The sequence below is a fragment of the Gallus gallus genome, chromosome 2 (assembly GCF_016699485.2).
Source record: "Gallus gallus isolate bGalGal1 chromosome 2, bGalGal1.mat.broiler.GRCg7b, whole genome shotgun sequence".
Taxonomy (NCBI): Eukaryota; Metazoa; Chordata; class Aves; order Galliformes; family Phasianidae; genus Gallus; species Gallus gallus.
In genome coordinates this window covers 43418724-43437934 of record NC_052533.1, presented here as the reverse complement: position 1 = coordinate 43437934, position 19211 = coordinate 43418724, and the positions used below count along the sequence as shown (strand labels likewise).

Sequence of the window (19211 nt, the reverse complement as noted above, 5' to 3'; positions counted from 1 at the left end):
CATGAACACGCTGCAACTAGGCTCAAAATGGAGGTGTTTTTGACAACAAACTACAGAAGTATAGATGTATAACAATAAGAAACCTGCTTTTCAGCCCCATTAATTTAAGATACAGAGAGCAGGTTCCATTTAGAAATGGAGTTTTACATTATGAGCCTGTTAATGGGAGGTTATACGTTGGCCATAAAATTAAGTGAAAGTAATACAAAATCTTCATGGCACAAAAATCTCATCTTGAGGCATTATTTTAAAATTTTGAACTGAAACAAGCAAACAGACAAACCTACAGTTCTGAGTTATAGAATGGCAAAAATGATGCCTTCAGTCATTCCTTAATTTATTTTTAGGATGCTGAATGTTTTTTCGGGATGCACGCTAGCTGAAAATATTAACAGCTGCATGGAGAAAGAGTAGTAGTATTTCTACCTTGCTGAATCCAAAATCTCTTCAAAGATAAGGCAAAAAAGAAATGAAAGCCAACTCAAGTTCATTCTTGTAATTATGAAATATTAGGGTGCAGATCTTTTCTCAAAGATCTTTTATTCTCAGAGAATAAAAACTTAAGTAGGTACTGCCACAAAAAGCTAGAAATGTGTTAGACTTGAAATATGCTTCCTCATTATCAAATTGAATTGTGATTAGAAAAATGAGAGCATTATTCCAGCTTATTAAGAGATGGACCAACCATCTATATTCTTTTGTCTGGCATTATTATTCTAGCTTTTCTGTTCTACTAGGCATGAGATACTATTTGCTTGAAAGCTGAATTTTCATTCATTGCTTTACTATCTTTATTTATTATATTTTCAGTCATTGCTTTTGTTCATGCCAACAATTTTCTTCAGATCCTCTGCTCTTTCTTACCCTTAATGAAAGTGCTAACACAGAATGGCAGCCAGTGTTACATTTCAGGGTATCAGCTTATAACACAACAACTGAATCGCTGCTTGTTACTACAGAAATAATCTAATGGTAGGACTTACAAGCATGTATGCATAAGCATTTTTCTCTATGTAAGTACGTAGATTTTCTGTATGTAAGTAACTACATTGCTGAAGGAGGGTTCCTCTCCCTGCTTAATTATTGATGGGTTAGACTGTAGGCTAATGCTTCACAACCACTCCAGAGTAAATCCCGTCTTTTCTGATCCCAGATTGTTGTCTTTTTCTTTCAAAACCTTTGCTGTGTTTTACCCCACAATTTTCCAGGATGACAAAAACTTGCTCCGCATACTATAGGTAACACCGAAGCTCAAAGGGTCTCTTGTGAAGCAGAAGAGCCTGAAATACAACAGAGGATGAAGGACGTTATTAGCATTTGTGACTGAATAGCATTATGCCACAGCTGGCAAGCAGTGTGAACCCTGGAGTGATGCCGGTGGCTGGGTTTGGAGGATGGTTGCTGACAGCTTGATAACTTGTAAAGAGCGAGAATGTCTGATGCCAAGAGATACTGGAAGGAGGGTTTTAGGTTCTTTCTTTCTCTTGTTTCCTTTTGTGGGGAAAAAGGCCAGCAACAACAATGGTAAAAGGTTGGGCATGCCAGGAGGAGGCAAGCAAAACCATTTTGTGTTTCTTCATGCAAGGTTCTGTAGGAGCAGTCCTCTGCAAAGACTGACACCTTTCTTTTCCTCAGTTTGATGTTTAGTGAATATCTCAGACAAAAGACCTTGGGAAAAATCTCACTTCCAAGTATGGCTGCTGAGATAATGGATCATGCATGGAATTCTGTGCTTATGGAGATCAGGAAGCTAACCTACACTGCAGCACCAGGGCAAGGACATAATCTGTGCAAATGTCCACTGTTTTTTATTTTAAAATTTGTCTTTTTTTTCTTAATTATTCAACAAACCATACTTGAAAATTGAATATAGTTCATATTCTGTGATTTCAGGAAGTTATTAGTTTACCTGTCCGGACTTACCCAATAACCAACTACGAGTTAGAGAGTGCCCCTTTCAAAAGAGATAAGAGTGATACATTAACACAGTGTAATTTTCCCTTCATTTATCTAGTCAAATTTTTCTTCAGTGGAGGAAGTAAAAGTAAACTCAAAACCCCCAGTGAGATCAGCAGAATTCTTTTTGGCTCGATAAGGACTGAAGATATAAATAGAGCTGTAAAGCTTATTACTGTTTGTAGTTTTTCCTCCTTTTAAGCCTTCCTATTTATGTTGGTGACGTTATTATATAATTCTGGATATTGGAAAAGAAGCAATCAAATGTGTATCACCTAGACAGAAGTGAAGAGAAAACATACAGCAAAGATGTGAAAGAAATAGCTGCTGTGGTCCTGTCACTCGCATAGCACTAGGTCAAATAGAATGTGATATGTCTTGGGGCTATGTATTCAGAGCTTACATCTCAGTTCAGTCTATTTTAAACAGCCAGTTCTGTGAAGCTAATGGAAAGCAGATTTGAATTTGCATGCAGATCCCTGGGGATCTGCTGCTTGGGTATTTAAGGAATATTCATCTGATTATACGTTTCTAGATTATTTAAAGTAACTGTATGGGTTTCCCTTAAAATGAAAAAACTGGGGAAGTTCATGCTTCGGATTAAATAAGTAATCATTACCAGAACCGCTTGGGGATATTATATAAATGGTTGGACAGATAGTTTCCTTATAATTGTTGGTAAGGGTAGGCTGTAACCATACTGTAATAAAGCTTCTTTGTGATTATATCATATTTTTGGAATTAAGATACTGAGTAGGAGTAATGTTTTTGCACTTCCATACCTTATTGCTAAGAAAAGCAGTGGTATGTTTTGTTCTGTTTACAGATTGTAAGGCTGGAAAAGGCTATTGTAATCATTTGGCCTACTATCTTTTATAACACAAGATGTTGGACTTTTCTGTGTTAGTTCTTCACTATAGCAAAGAGATCTTTTAAAATTATTATTATTTTAGAAAAAAAAAGACTACTGTGATATAAAAAATCTCTGTAATGGGGAATCTGTCTCAGATCTGAGGAGGTCGTTTCAGTGGCTAATTGCCTTTATTAAAGAAAGAAGGAATAAAAAGAAAATCAAATTATAATCTTCCCTCTAATCTGACTTGCTTTAGATAAGGTTTCGAGCCATCATCTCTTACCAGTCCTTTTCCATGCATAGAAATTAACCTATCCTCAGCCTTCTTTTCCTCACATGGAGGAAAAGAATACAATCATAGTGCCCTTCAACCCTCCCTTTGATAGGCTATATAGATTGAGTTCCTTCAGTCTTAAGCTGTTCGGTTTTCCAATTCAATCTATCATCCTCTCAACTTTTCCCAAGAAATTTCTATAATTTTTTCATTAGCTTTCATGGTGCACCAAAGCAGGCATTGTGTTCCTCGTGTTACTCCTCCAGTGCCAAAACCAAGCATAGTGTAATCTCTCTGCTTATGATTTCCAGACTATTTGTTCAAGAATGATATAAATGATTTTGACAGTGCTGTCATACTACCAGAAGGTCATTTAAAGATGACTAGTAACCATATCCCTGAATCTTTTCTGTTATTTTGCTTCCCAAGAGTTCCTCTGCCCCATTGCTAGGACCTGCTCCCATGTCCACTCTTAAAGCAATACAGAAAAGCTAGAATTCAGAACATAGCTCAAAAAAAAAAAAAAAAACAAAAACAACAACAAAAAAATATCTGCAAAATACACCTGCTAGTGTGACTTCCTTAAATCCTTTAAAAAACCAGATAGCCTGTGCTCTATCTCAACCAGAAGCTATAAACTCGGCTTAGAAATAATTAAATGAAGTTTTACAATGTGCATTATTCAGAAGATTAGATATCATGACCATAATAATACTTTCTGATCTTACTGCTTCTATTTTAAAGCTAAATATATGATCTGAAAGTAACAGAGTTGGGAGCAACCTTTTGAGTGCTTTAACGATGTCAGTGCAGATATTGCTATTTGATATCATTATAAGAAAGGCACAGTTATACTGCTGCTTAAGAGTAGATATAATTTAATTATATTTTCATCACTTTAATACAGCTTAGTTTAATGGAATGTTGAATCAGTCAACTAGAAATGACTCTTTCCCGCCTCACTGTTCATGTTAATACCCTTTTGAATTCCCAGTGATACGCAATTTTTTCTTTGTGAAATTGGAATTTGATTTTTGTTTGTTCATTTTCAGCTTCCCAGTGAAGATACTGAAATATTTGAGAATGCTTCACGGTGCTTATCATTGCTGGTTCAGCTGTACGGAGGGAACAGTCAGGAGAGCATGACTCCAGAAAACATGGACAGCTTTGCCGAAGTGCTGAAGTCCAGACAAGAGACACGGCATCGGAAAGTTTTGTTGAGGATTATAAAGAGACTGGTGAGTCAGCTTCTCAACATTCTGAAATGCCATGTCAGTTTTTTCTTACTGTTTGATATTTTTCGGGGGCTATAATTTTCCTTTCAAAGTAAAAAGAGTATGAAAGAATTTTGAAAACAGAATATATGAAGTTAAATTTCATGTCTTTAAATTTCAGTTAGTATCTCTGGAGAAGAAGACTTCTGTTTTTAAGTCCTCTTACGAGAAAAAATTGTTGAGTTTTTCCTATTTCACTTCTCAGCTATTGAATTAACTCACTGAATTAACGTCATTGGACGTTGTGTTGAGGGATGTGGTTTAATGAGAACTATTGGTGATAGGTGGATGGTTGGACTGGATGATCCTGTGGGTCTTTTCCAACCTTGGTGATTCTATGATTCTATGTCATTTATGTATTTGTTTAGTACTCCAGCTTTATGAAGTGTTGAAACAGTTTTTGAATGCCTTCTGGAATAATTAACTTGGTATCATTAAATAGCTGCTCAGAAGCACAGGGTTTGATTTCATGGTAAATAAAATGCTATTTTGTATTTGAAATTCAGTTGTATGTAGATTGTTCTCACCAAGCTTCCAGTTTTGCTCAGCCCTGTCTTTCCCTAGAAGAAGCACAACTATAGAAAACTGAAATTGGAATGACATTTAAAATTGGTGGTTTCTCTCATTCATGGTATCATCCTAGGAATTATTCATCTCCTTTATTTGCTCATGCTCTTCTTAAAAAAAAAAAAAAAAATCTAACAAAAAATCTAAGACAATTCCTATTTATTTTTTCCTTCTACCTTTGCTTCTCATTCTGTATAATTGTTATGCAGGCTAGAAGAGTTTTGGTTTTTTCCTGTTTCTTTTCTGCAGTAACAGTTAAGAGGAAGAGGCAAAAAAAAAGTGGGGAAAGGAAGGAGAAAGGAGGTTGTAATACACATATCCGGAGTATTTCATATTAGCATAGCTACAGAGTGGTTGCATTTCCCTCCATTTTGAAGGCTGTGATTCAAAAGTTGAGTCTACACACAGGATATTTAACATACAAATGTCTATTGACTATCTTAAGGGAACAAAGCTATGCTATCACCCTTTGAATACTGGAAGTTCCTATGCTTTTTTATTCTCTCAGTTGTATACCAATGATGCTGGTACTTGTTATTTATATCGGGCAGATTTTCTGTAATTACTCTAATGAGATCATCAGATTTCTTTTGAAAGCAAGGTTCATAGATAATTTGACAGATTATTTAATAAATTGTACATTATTTCTCTAAAACTTAAAATGCCCTGCTCAGAGGAGATGATTATCTTGTCATAATCACAAAAGACATAGGAATATAATGATATCTATTTAACAAGAATTCAGCCCACGTCATCTGTTCATTCTGAATTTTAAAGCGTTGAATGGCATTTTTCATTTTTTTTTCATAAATTTCTCACACCTGTGCAATACTTTAATAGGAGGATCAGTAAATGCACTAGTTTCTATTCTTGCCAGTCAGTGCTTGTACAAAGCATCCTTTCAACATGTGATCACATTAACTTAGATATTAGAGACACAGGTATTGCTTACACAAGACAGGGATATTGTAAAAAGAAATTATTGTGTTTATGGTATAGCTGTCTTTATGATATGTATTTCTGGTAATAGGAAAATGGCATAGCAGTAAGAGCAGCTAGTCTTTGTCCAAGAGTTTCATGTATCTTCAGAGAGCCGGCGGAGATGCATCTCTCAATATCAGAATCTTCAATTTAAAACCATGTCATAGAAATTCTCAGCGTACAAGACTGTCTAACCTTGATGAAGTGGAAATTTATCTTTTTATGTTGATTTAATTAATAATATTTATGAGGTTTTGCCCCCAGTAAGCTTTTTTTGGACAAAGTTGATGTGCTGTTTCTAATGTGATCATTTCTCATTTATCAGACTTGTCCAGCAAATTGACTGCAGAACAAAGTAAACTTCTTGCAGCACTTCCTACACTGATTTTTGCCCTACAATTTTTTTTTATATTCATTTTGTAAAAAGAAATATGGATTTAGGCCAGACTAGGTCAAGATGAAATTAAGTACAGTTACTTATTAACATAACATGAACAGGCCCTTTTTGTGTTTTTGTTTTCTTTTTGAGAACCTTTTTCTGTTTGTCAGGTAACACCTCCGGATCCTTTTCCTCTGCACAGTTTTGCAGTCTCTCTGCTCTAAGCCAGTGTCACTGCATGGAGTTGTTGTGACCCTAGCACCTACCGCTTGGCCTTGTTGAATGCCATACAGCTGGACAGGGCCCATTGATCCAGCCTATCCAGATCCCTGCAAAGCCTTCCTCCCTTCAAGCAGTTCCTGCCTAACTTGGTGTTGCCAGTGAACTCACTGAGGGTACACATGATCCCCTCGTCCAGTTGATTGATAAAAATGTTACACAAAATTGGACCCAGTACTGACCCCTGAGAAATACCACTGCAGCCCGGCTATCAAACCAAATGTAACTCCATTCACAGCGACCTATTGGGCCTGGCCATCCTGCCAGCAAACGGTATACCTCTCCAAGCCACAAGCAGCCATCAGCAGTTTCTTGAAGAGAAGTCTGTGGGAAACAGTACAAAATGTCTTACTGAAGTCCATGTAAACAACATGCACAGCCTTTCCCTTGTCTGCTAAGTTGATCATTGTAGAAAGAGATCAGGTTAGTCAGGCATGACCTGTTCTTTGCAAACCCATGGTGGGTGAGTTTGCTCACCTGATTGTCATGGATGTGCCATGTAATGGCAAATCAAGATTATTTGTTTCATGACCTTTCCTGGCACTGAGCTCAGACTGACAGCCTGTGATTCCTCAAATCCTCCTCCATGCCCTTCTTGTAGATGGACGTTATGTACTCTGTCCTCCAGTCAGCTGGGACCTCCCTGGTGTAGGCAGGACTGCTGATACACTACTGGAAGTGGCTTGGCAATCACTTCTGCCAGTAACTTCAGCACCCTTGGGTAGATCCCATTTGGCACCGTAGATTGTGGATGTTGAAAAAATGATTTTATTGTAAAAAGAAATCGGTAGAATTAAAAACAGAAGAAATGTACTTTCAGCTAACTTTTTAAACTGTGTAAGAAAGGATCATTGAAAAGCTTTAAAGAGGCAGCACTGACCATCTTCTCTACGTTCTTTACAATAAACTCCTAGCTTTCAAAGCTTTTGACTCTGTCAGGCCTAGGTTAACTTGTCTTTTTCAGGGATGTTCTCTCACTGGCATTGACACAAAGGATGGAAACTGAATAAAATCACTGAGTAAAAGAAATAGGTGGTTTTTTTTTTCCTTCAACCCTTTTTCTAACTCTCCTGTTCTGGTTTCTTCGTCTTGGGTTAGACAATACTGCTATTCAGATACCCATTTTTAGCGACATCTGTGTAACTGAACAGCGACGTCAGAAGAGTGGTCTTGTTTCATCTTTTGGATTTGGAAGCCTCTCCTGCCACCCTTTGTGGAAATTGCTATCTTACCACTTCATTTTTGCTGTGAGAATATAACGTGTCTTGTTATGGTCCAGTAAATCACCAACATTAAAGTACTTCTTTGTGAAGTGGGAAAGATTTTCATGGGGGAAGCATATAGTTCAACTTCTGCATACTTTACTCAGAAGATTTTAATTTCCTTTTCTCCACAGAAAAAACTGTCTACCTGCCAGCTCAAATCAACATCTAGTATGCAATGTAAAAGCAAGTGATTATCACCAGAACTTTTTAGAACTAGCGTATGCCTTTTGACTGGACACATAATCACTGTGAGATTATAGCTTGGTACAGGCAAATAAGATGTTTCATCTTTCAAAACAAGAGAAAACGCTTTTTGTAAATTTTATCTGGTAATATGGAAAAATTCCTCTGAGAAAAAAGAATAAACATCAGGCTCTAACAGGCAGTTCTCCGCTCACTGTGCAGAGTGAACTTCTGTTCTGTGACTTTTACTTTAAGTACTTGTCAAAAAGTATATTTGAATTCCACCTAAATCACACTTTTTTCCTCTGATCTTCTTTCTAGAACCTGATTTTCACTAATTTGCATATCATAACTGTCAAAAAGTAGCTCATCCCTTATTTTTGAGCAACTAAGACATTTAAGAAGTGATCTGTGTGTCAGATACTCTGTGGGGGATATGTAGGAAGATTTCTCAAATTGTATTAGGCTGTGTAGAAAGATGATAAGGCCAGAATCACTGTACATGCACTATGACAAAAGTCCATATATTTATTAAAAATTGCTATGATAGTTCTCAGACTAGGTCCTCATTATCTTAACCACTGATCACACATTCTGAGGAAAGACATTTAGAGCTTGAAAAGAGATACGGTGTGATATGGGATAACAACTCTGCAATCCCTCTGAAAGTTGAATTCCTTACTGGAATTTTCTTCCTCAGTGCACTCCTGCACATATATCTGTGCAAAGCTTGCCTCAGACAAAGGAAAGCAAAATCCCAAGAGATATTCAGTGTCCCTTTTGCATCTTCAGCTCTGAGTATTCGGCGCCACAAGGAGGTGCTTGTGTGGCAATTCCCAGCGGTCTGCTTTCAAAGTGTTTATAAAGCTAATGAACCTGCTGGCACTTCTGCTCCGAGAGCGTACTTCTCTCAAATAGCCTCAGTTAACTGGAGAAAAGCTTCTTACACATCTTTCTCCTAATCTGAATCTTTTAAGAATACCTCTACTTAAATTATGCACTGACACAATCCAAACGATTTCATTGCTCTTAGGGTTGATTTTATGACAGAGATGCTTGTTAGATTCTGAATACCATACTCACTTGTGGGTTACTGATGTGGGTTACTGATGTGTATTGCTGTAAGTGCACCGGCTGTTGATGTGTTTTCCTGAAGTTATACATCTTCTTACTATCTGGATCATTCTTACACAAACAATTTCTTCCCTTATCGCTTATTTTCAGGTTGTTAGCAAGCTTGCATCTCTTCATTATAGAGCATCATTGAGTGGCTTCATCTTCAGTAGAAGAACATCCTTGGGTAGGATGAAGCATTTTATTAGACATAAACAACTAAAGATTCCCCCAAGAGAAAAACACACCTCACGCCTTTCTTAGACAGGATGAGTTTCTCACAATGTTCTGAAGATGACAGATGGAAAGGCTAATGCCACTTCATTTCTTTATTCCTTTTCCTCTGACTTGAGAGGCTCCCCCTGTTTACAAACCCCTCACAGGCCTTCATGTAATAGGTACGGACAGATTTTAATGAAATTGGAGAGCGTTTCCAGAGATCACAGATAGGGAGGCCGTTTATGCAGTGCTGTTGCTTGGTAACCTTAAACCATCCTATTTGCAGGCTCTGCAATAAAGCGGTGGAGATGGACTGCTTGCCTTCCCGGGTGCCACCCTTTCCCAGATTTGCCCAGAGGGCCTATGGGCAGTGAGAGAGGTGTGCTTCCACCCCCTGCCCTGCTGGCTTTAACTTAGTCGCGAAGCAGGGTTTTAAATATGGCTTGGTGAATTTTGCATATGTTCTGACTGAAATAAAATTTAATGAAACTTCTTAAAAAGAGACTCCATAACTCCAACATGGAGATTTGGGAAACAAAATCGCTTATCTGGGCCATCCCATGCCCTTTGGTCAAGAAGTAGTGCATGGAGTTTACAGCTAAAATGTATTACAGCAGTTATTATTAGGCCTATACATCAATTCAAACAACAATTTTACAATGATTTAAATAGAAGTAGTATAATTTGAACAAATCAAGCATTTGGTGGGCTGACTTCCCTTTTGTGGTAAAGCCCCTTTGCTGTATTTTATTGTTTACTGAACAGTGAATTGAGCTCATAATTGATCAGCTTGTCTGAGTCATTTGGTGTTTTATTTTTAATAAAAAAGTCACCTTAGCCATGTCTTGAACTTTGTGTTTGATTGGTGATGTCTTATGGGAAGAAGGGGAAGAATATTTCAGTATTCAGACTTACTTTGTTAGGGCACTGAGAGAATTTTGTTAGGTGTTTTCTCTTTCTGATTAACTTCCCTTTGCATTTTGCCGTATCCCTCTTTCAGCCAGCCAGAATTCTTGAGTGCAGTGTTCTGAAGCTGCATAGCCATAGGGCGTAATTCAGTTATTTCGGTACTAATATTTATGTCTGATGAAATGAATCAGGATGGGTATGCATGGGCAGCAAGTGTCAGTCATTACTGTAACCCCTGGAATTCTTATCTTCATCTATCTTGTCACTGTTGATAGCAGAAAAGTTTGCCATCTTTTTGGTCCAAAGCACCAGATGGTACAGGAATGCTCCAGTTATTTCTTCTCATAGAAGGGGCAATGTTGTCCAGGCTTATAGGATCACCTTTTTCTGCCTGTATCTGAGTCCTCTTCTGCTGTGTAAATTTTGTACTTCTCCGAGTACACTTGCTCTGATTCCCTTTCTGTCATATGGTATGTGTTCCTATGTTCGTGTTTAACCACATCTTATTTTCTTTTTGTTTGTAACGAGGTATTCTCAACTGAAAGTTCTGAGGAATTTTAACTGTGAGAATTAAAGTTTCATCTTCTGGATCTAAGCTGAGATTTTTCTTTCTCCAGCTGATACATGGATTCCACGAGCCTGTTTTATTATAACCTGTGGTAAAATCAGAAAATTAAGTAGTGATGTATAAAGTTGCATGATTAAGATGTTTCTAAAATGCAATTGATTCATCATTTTTGGAGGTGTGTAGGAGTTTGCATAGCATGGAGAGTTTTGATTAAGGAGATTGTTACTGGGACGACTTCTAGGACTTCTAACCTCTGACATGATACAGATCTCTTATTTATTTGTTTGTTTGTTTGTTTATTTCGCACCTCATGATATGTCTGGAATAGCCATAGTTGTCATAATCCAGAGATGCTGTTTTGTTTTATACATTTGCCTGTCTACAATGACTAATATGCAGTCAGTGTTTATACATAACTGTGAAGTGTTTCCTCCATATCAAGGAGAGCACACTGCACTTTGGTATTTCCATCAAACAGAGAAACACCTGCTTTGCTAGCTAATCATATATTGACATTGCCTGCTCCCAACTCAGAAGTTCAAACAGAGGTCTATATTAATGGTTTTCCTTCGTTTGTCCTTAGCGTTTGTTTGATGTTGATGTCTTGATGTCTTTCTAGTATAAAGCTAGACAGATCCTACTTTTAATGCTTTTTATTTGTCGTAGCAGTTTTGTTTAATATTACTCTCCTACCTGCTTAGGCTACTATGATACTTAGTGTTTGTAAAATATTTAATGGTCCTCACATTAGAAATAATAGACATGAAACATTTTGCTTAAGAGGATCCCACCGACAGTAAGAAAATACAATTAAATTATCAAAAATATTTTCTCAGCTGGGATGTTAATACCTGGTGCACATATTTCTGGGGTCCGTTAATGTGAGCGTATAAGCAGTAGTTACTGCTACCATTATTACCATAACTGAATTGCATTACTGCCGGTAGAAGAGGACCTCGTTGTGGTAAGCTCAGTGCAAACACAGTAAGAAGTCATTTTTTGCTCCAGAGAACAATCCAGTTTGCTACCCTGTCTTCAAAATAAGCTTAAGAAATTGCCTGACACCAACACTCTCAAACAGGAAATAATTTGACACAGTGATGACCATCATTTATAAAATTTGGGCAGTGTTCAGCTCTGTGAAAGCAAGAATGGGAGTGTAACTCATTGCTCCTGACTGCTAATGCTGAAGTATATTCATTTTATTCTAAAGTTAAACTCTTATAGTCACAGCAGTATTTAAAAATCCTTAGTCTTTATATAGTCTTAATGTGAAGCCATTACCAGGAACTAGAACTTAGAAAGTTTTTGGTTGCCTGTGTTGAAGATGGGATAGAAGTACACAAAGAAGCCAGGTTCTTTGTGACTTCTTGCAAAGTCCTATTGTGAAACCTTCAACAAAATCTCCCTTTCTTATTGCATCTATTCGCTTAACTCAGCAAATTTCCTGAGGGTGAAGTATTCCATTGCATTTCAGTATGTAAGTAAAATTTTAACTGTAAGTAAAATTTAACTACCATTTACTGGGTAGAAATCTAATGTAATTAAATCCCCTACTGGGAAGCAGTGGTCCTTCTTTTGTCTTCTAAATGACCTGATGCAAGACCAGAGTCAAAGGGCTTGACACATCCTCTTAATTAAACTTCAACACTTCCTTGTTCTCCTTCATATTGTCTCTATCCATTGACTTCTGCACATATTTCAAGTTCTGTACCTTAATATGCCATCTGAGTTTCACTTTGTCTGGATCCATATTCTCTTCATCTTCTAAGGCTGAAATACGTCTGAGAAGCTTGCGTTTTCAGAAATCATGTAATGAGCAAATGTGCAGGTCACAAGGAGCTTAGGAAATAAATAAACAAGGATTTAACTGCTGTAGTGTATGGATACAGGTGAACAGGGAATATAGTTCAAGTGCTTATAGGGATATTTTGTAGAGGGAGGCAGTGCTTGACCATCAAGCTTTAAGGATGTGTGGGACTCTGAAGCACATGAGTGAGGCACAGGAGATGTAGATTCATAGGGCATTTCAAATATAGGCTGTGGGAGGGAAATTGTGAGTAAAAATATGACACAGATCCAACAAAAAGTATGCTAGTCTTGATAATGAGACCAAGCAATATGAGCATATGAGGTCAAAGGAAGGCAGTGTTTAAGGAGTTAGAGCTTATTGGAAAAATCAAAGACGAAAATTATTTTAGAGGCATCAGTCATAGCGTACATACAATGAAAGAACACAAAACATTTGGCATCCCTGGATACCTCATGAACCTGGTGGCTCGTTGACGTATTCGCTAACAGTAAGTGCATACTTTTCAAGTTCCCCAAGAGAGGGCCCATACTCATTTTCTAATCCCTAGCTATAGTAACCATATCTGGGCTTTATGAACATGATGCTGCACAATTTCAGATAAGTCTGTGATTCATGTAAGCGTTCTCAAACAAGGTTATGTTTAAAAATAGCATTTGTATGCATTGAGATTAGGCTTTCAGTAGATTACTACCATAATTTGCCTGCCCTCCCCAGTCCAAGCTGTGATTCAATCTAACATCTTCAGTGATGAAACCTCTGCATTTTAAAGTATGAAGACTCTACTAGTTAAACATTTATAAAGTGCCCAGTGCTGTCATTTCTTTAAACCATTAAAATGTAATGTTTTTATATGAACATAATTATACATTTATAACAAATGTAATTTCTGGTAATGTGATGTTCTATGGACTGTGAATTACTGTCCTAAATTTCATACAGCAGATGCTTTCTCTGGGATATAATGCCTGGTTGATGAGTTCATATGATGATAAGAATGTCTCATAATCTGCATACCAGCTCTACTCTGCTTGTACAGCTTGCCTCTTTAGATCTTTCAGGGGGTATTTTGAGAGCAAAGACTTCTCCTGAAAAGCAACTGATTACCCATATGCTTTAACATCAAAAAAAGTATACCTCTGCCAGAGTTAGGTAGTGATCATTTAGAAGATGGATCATCAGATGCATGACATTTTGTGGTATCAAATAGCTCTGATGATTTGAAATGATTTTTTTTAAATTTTTATTTTTTTAGCAAAAAATACTGGTGTGTATAGTAACAAGAGAGCTGTTGCAGAGCATAATCCGACTGTATATTGACAGGTCAAAATGATATGTTCTGAAGTGCAGAATATTGCACCTTATGGATAGAAATCTGATCTCTATGCTGTAGACCCATGGTAATTGTAGTGCATGGATTTATTACATATTGGAATTGTATCATAAGATGATGATATCAGAACCTGCCCTTCCCAGGGCTAAACAAAATGTGCCCTGGGCAGAGCTTCTTCTTGCAGTGGACTTGGGGAGATGTAGCAGCAGGATGTCCTGGAGAAGCTTTAGCACGTACTTCTGGCTTGTGTGCCCGAGCAGAGCAGCTCTGCATGGCTTCCTGGGAAAGCAGCATTGAATCAGCCTGAAAATATTACCTAAGACCCCTTAATGATTATGTGTGTTTTACTTATTCCCATTAGAGTGCAAGTCTACACAAATCATGTCGGAGTTAGAAACAAAAATGAGTTAATCTATTATGATAGAGTCATTCCCATGGAAATGAGTATATTAGCTCGTACTGCTACTTTTCTTTAAAATACTTCTGCTATTTAAACGTGGCAAAAAGCAATTTTTAATGTATGTGATTAAAAGGAATAATTGTTTATAAAGATCTGTGCCCTCTTTTACCATTTTGAGCTAATATTGCAGTTTATGTATTTGCAATATAAATGGGAATATATTCATGAAATGGCACACAACATTTATTTTCAAAATCCATAACTAGAAGTTGGCTAAGAGTAATTTGTGCCACATGTATCAGTCAGATACATTTTACTCCAACTCTGCTAATATAGCAATAATTCTTTCAGGTTGGTGAGGGAAATTCTTGCTGCTGAAAAGCAAGTTACAGCTGTCACTGAAAGACTTAAGAAATAACATGCCCTCAGGATTGCTCGAGTGGACTGTTGCTCCACTGAGGATCTCTGATGACATCAGAGAGGTGCTCATGCAATTTATTCATGTAATTGGAATTCCGAGATGTAATACATATTGCATTTTGAAGGTGATGTTATTTAATAATGAATGATTTTAGAGACTCTTCTAGTCTCTATATCGTATCCTTGCTCCTTCATCATTATATTTATTAGGATCCTTTGCTCCCCATGCCTTTTTTTCCTACATGATTTCCACCTCTACTCACATGTTTTTCATTCTTCTCTCAGCTCCTGAACCAGATGCTCCTGACCTTTCTTGAAGCTTACTTTTTTTTTCTTTCTCTCTTAAACGAGACTGGAAAGCTTTGTGGGAATTGATGCTGAAATGTGGAGGAGCGAGAATGTTAAGATCTATTCCCATCTTAATTTTGACCACTGCAGGTTCCTACAAGATCCTCTTCCCCTTCTTGCAGTTACATACTTTAATTTTGCATAACTATTTATGATCTCAAGAGTACATAATTACATTAGCATACTGCTATGTGCTTGTGAGTGTACACCTTTAAGCGTATACACTTTTTTTGTAATCCCCTAAAATTTTCTCATTAAATGATAACTTCTCTTACTTTCAGCATTTCCATTTACATAACAGTTAAAAGTTTCTAAAATTGATAGGATTTGAAAGACCTTAATTTTCCAAATTCATTTCTAGAAATTCCACAGGAAACATAATTCCCTTGAAGGCACTAATTACTGATTCCTCAATATCAGGCCTACAACATTTTCTCTTCTTTCCCATCCCAAATTTTTGGCTCTTTTGAATCCTAGCAAAAAGTATTTATTTCTGTTTTTTTGTTTGTTTGTTTTTATACCTTGCATTTGTGTCTTTTGCTTAACTGCCCTTTTAACAGACTGTTTTAAATGGGTGATGAACCTAATGATGATCTATTCAATCTTTTCATCCTCAGAGTTCAAATGGCTTTGAAAAGAGGAAAGCCAAATTGGTCCAACTCTACTAGAAAGTAGGAGTAACCAAATGTAAATCTGCCAAGCTTGTTCTATTCAACTATTGCCTAATACCTTGCAGAGCACTTCAGGGACTTCAGAAATGATGAAACTTTTAGTTTGACTTGGATGAGAAGGTAGAATGCAAATGTAATCACTCTGACAGTGATTTAATGACTCTGGTACACCTGGGAGTAAGGCAGGGTGCAGAGGACTGTGGCAAGATGTGGAGTGGAATGTGTAAGGAGCAACACTGACTATAGCTGAATGCATGTATGTGAGGAGGAGAGAAAACAAAATCAGGAAACTATTAAAGGTGTGAAATACAAAGCAGTGATAAGCAGCCTCTCACTACCATGGGTGGTATTGAAGTACTGAATGTCATTCCCAAACAATATGGAACACGTTAGATTTTGAGATTACTGCAGCTTCTGATTTTATATTGATAGCAATCTTGTGCCTTACTGTGCACAGCCTGTCCCCACAGCAGTGCTGCTTAGGCCCAGCAGCCCCTCCCCTGCAACTTTACGGGTTTTAGCTTGCAATGTCTTTGTTCCAGCAGAGAGTTAGAGAAGAGACAAAATGGTAGTGTTCCTCACGCACCTTTCTGTTCCTCTGCCCTGCAATGGGCACGGGTGCTAATTCCAGCTCACTGCAAAGAAGCTGGATCAGAGCTGTACTTCTGTTTTATAATGTCCATAGCAGGGTTTGTGCTCCAGTGAGATCTTGTGCATTTAGGAAGACTACACGGGGAGAAAAGGGGCACCAGAACAACCATGTGTTATAGCATCATCATTGAATGAGGTCTTCTTAGAGACATTTTCTAGCCATAGTCACATCATAAGTGAGATTAGAGAAGTTCTGGCAACCTTAATTGAAGCCTTATCCAGAAGATTCAGTAACATGTAAGTCACTCCAAAAAAATAATGCCTCCTATTTATTTCAATAGAAACTACAACAGATACAAAAAAAAGTAGAATAACACTTTATGGTAGAGTAAGTTCTCAGCTACAAATCACTGTTTTTCAGCACAGTCATTACCATTAGCTATGCATTGTCACCAGTGATGCACAAGACCCTGCATGCCTCACTGAGAAAAATCTATACCAGTGGAGGTTAACCACTCTTGCCCCTACTGAAACACACCACCCACTGCCTCACTGTACTCATATCCACTGTTTGGACTCCATAAATGTTCAACAAGCATTGGTGAATGTCAGTGGGTGCCACTTTTTCTGCTTGAAGGAATTCAATTCCACCCCTCTGCTTCAGACACATTTCCATATCAGACACCATTCTGTCAGACTGCCCCTCTGCTGCCATCTGTCACATGGCAACAACATGTTGTTGACATGAATATTGGTGGGCAGGTTCAACCTCTACTGCCATACCACCAATATCCACCTCTGATGTTGTGGGCCAAGATAATAAAATGGGAGGCAAGTTTGTAGCATTTGAGCGGATCAAAGAGCTCTTTCTTCTTAATCGTTCCCTGGACATCCATGCTTATAGGTGTGGTATCTTATCATAAGTTGATCTAACTTTGTCAGGTTAGTACAGAAGATTTCAGAACAGGTAAAAGTTGTAGAACAAAGGACAGACTAAACAGGAAACTGTTGTCCGTATTTAATTACGTACTTCCAGATGTAAGAAAGACTAGCTCTTAAATTCGGAGATGGTGCTAGAGTAGCACATCTTGAACCTCAGTTCACCAGCACAACAATCCTGGAGAGAAAGTTAGGGAAACAGGCTATACATTTCTTACATAATTAATAGATTATTAGATCTAATGCTTGAAATATTGAGGTGTTTTATGAAAGAGTTGTCACAGCTTTTGTATAAAACTAGTAAAATCAATTGAAGAAAACTAATATTTTCTGCCAGTCAAATGACTTGCAAAGCTCATTATTTTCATGTTTTTTTTTTTTCCCTGACATTAATCTTTTCACTAAAAGCATGTGGTTGAAAATAGAGGGATAATTAGCATTAGCCCACTTATGAGAAACTGCTAGTGACAGAAGCTTATTTACTGTTGTGTACAATTAAAATATGATGTGAACACATGAGAATTTACATTAAAACAAGATTGCAACTTGTCAGCAGTTTCCTTTGTTCAGCTGTGTGTTTATTAGACTACAGCTGCCTACCTACTTTTATATGACATTATAATAATAGTAGCAACATCTTCATTATTCAAGATGTCTAAACCAGTTTGATTACGCAACACACCAATAAAAATATATTTGATACCATCTTTGTTGAAGAAGTAGATCTGGAAGGAAGATTTTTTTATATATGTATTTTATGTACATTATATAAAAACCTTCCCATCTCATCTCTTTATTTTATATTTACATATATATTTATATATATATAAATTTCTTGCAGAGCGTGTTGTTTGTGAATAGCTCCTAAGGTGATTTATGTAGATCATTTTTCTCGTTTTAATGGCCAACTTTGGTAGCTCTAAAATAAATGACTTGAGACCTATGAGAAGCAGAACACGTGCATTTATTTCCTAAACCTGTCATTCTACAAAGTAATTTTTGCAGACTGATAGTTGGTCTTAGTTCATGTATGTAAGGATTTTTGGGATCGGTACTCCTGCTGTCGAGGGTCAGCTTCTTCATGGCCCCTGGCTTTTAGGTATGCAGTGTGGAGAGGTCACAGCCTTTTCCAGCTCCTGTAGTTGGATGGGGTGTATTTCAGAACCTACAGAGAGAAAAGCAAAAGGTTCATCTGTCTTTAGTGCCCTACTGACACGCTGGATCCTGAGGGAAAAGAAGGAAGAGTCAGGGCCTCTATTTCTTCCTGGCCTAGAGATGTGGTCCAGCATAAAGAAGCCATCAGCAAGTTCTTGTGAAAACATGTAAAAGAGGGATCTGGAGCACTCTGAAATGAAGTGAAGGAGTGAAATTGGGCCATTTCATCTTCAGCATGCAGAGGGGACAACCAGTGCTTTTAGCTTGTGTTAATATGGTTTGCGTTGCTCTCCAAAACAGTCAGAGAAATTGCTGGTCACATGCATTTCATAGATTTCTTTTGCAGTCATTATGTGCACGTCTTGATATTGTGTGAGCTTTCTGAAAAGGTAGGTAGTGACTGACACAGCCTTCTTGCTGACTGCATGTCTCTTTCAGCTGTCGTATTTTTGTCTGAGGGATTTTATTTCTCACAGTCATTGCTGTGCACAGAATTGGAGTTATCGCCCACAACTTTGAACAGTTTGTCTGTCCATAGCCTGGTTTTCTGTAGCAGAAGCAGAAAGAATGAACGAGGACTTCGGTCATCATCAAAACTGAGACCTTAAGCACAGGCATCAGGTTTGTTAGTGTGGAGAGGGAGACCTGTGCTTAAGTGATTTCCTGCAGCTGTCCTGATAAAAAGCAGTATTTCCCACCTTCAGCTTGCTGATGTCTGTCAAAA

General features: G+C 37.5%; 1 protein-coding gene across 3 annotated transcripts in view; it reads left to right on the top strand.

The window, feature by feature from the left end:
* ULK4 (unc-51 like kinase 4) overlaps nt 1–19211 on the top strand; it is a 219601-nt gene that overhangs the window by 161280 nt on the left and 39110 nt on the right. For all 3 annotated transcript variants that reach the window (XM_025147506.3, XM_418812.7, XM_004939465.5), the window contains exon 35: nt 4136–4321. In XM_025147506.3, coding sequence (XP_025003274.2) covers nt 4136–4321 — 186 coding nt within the window. The remainder of the gene's footprint in view (nt 1–4135; nt 4322–19211) is intronic.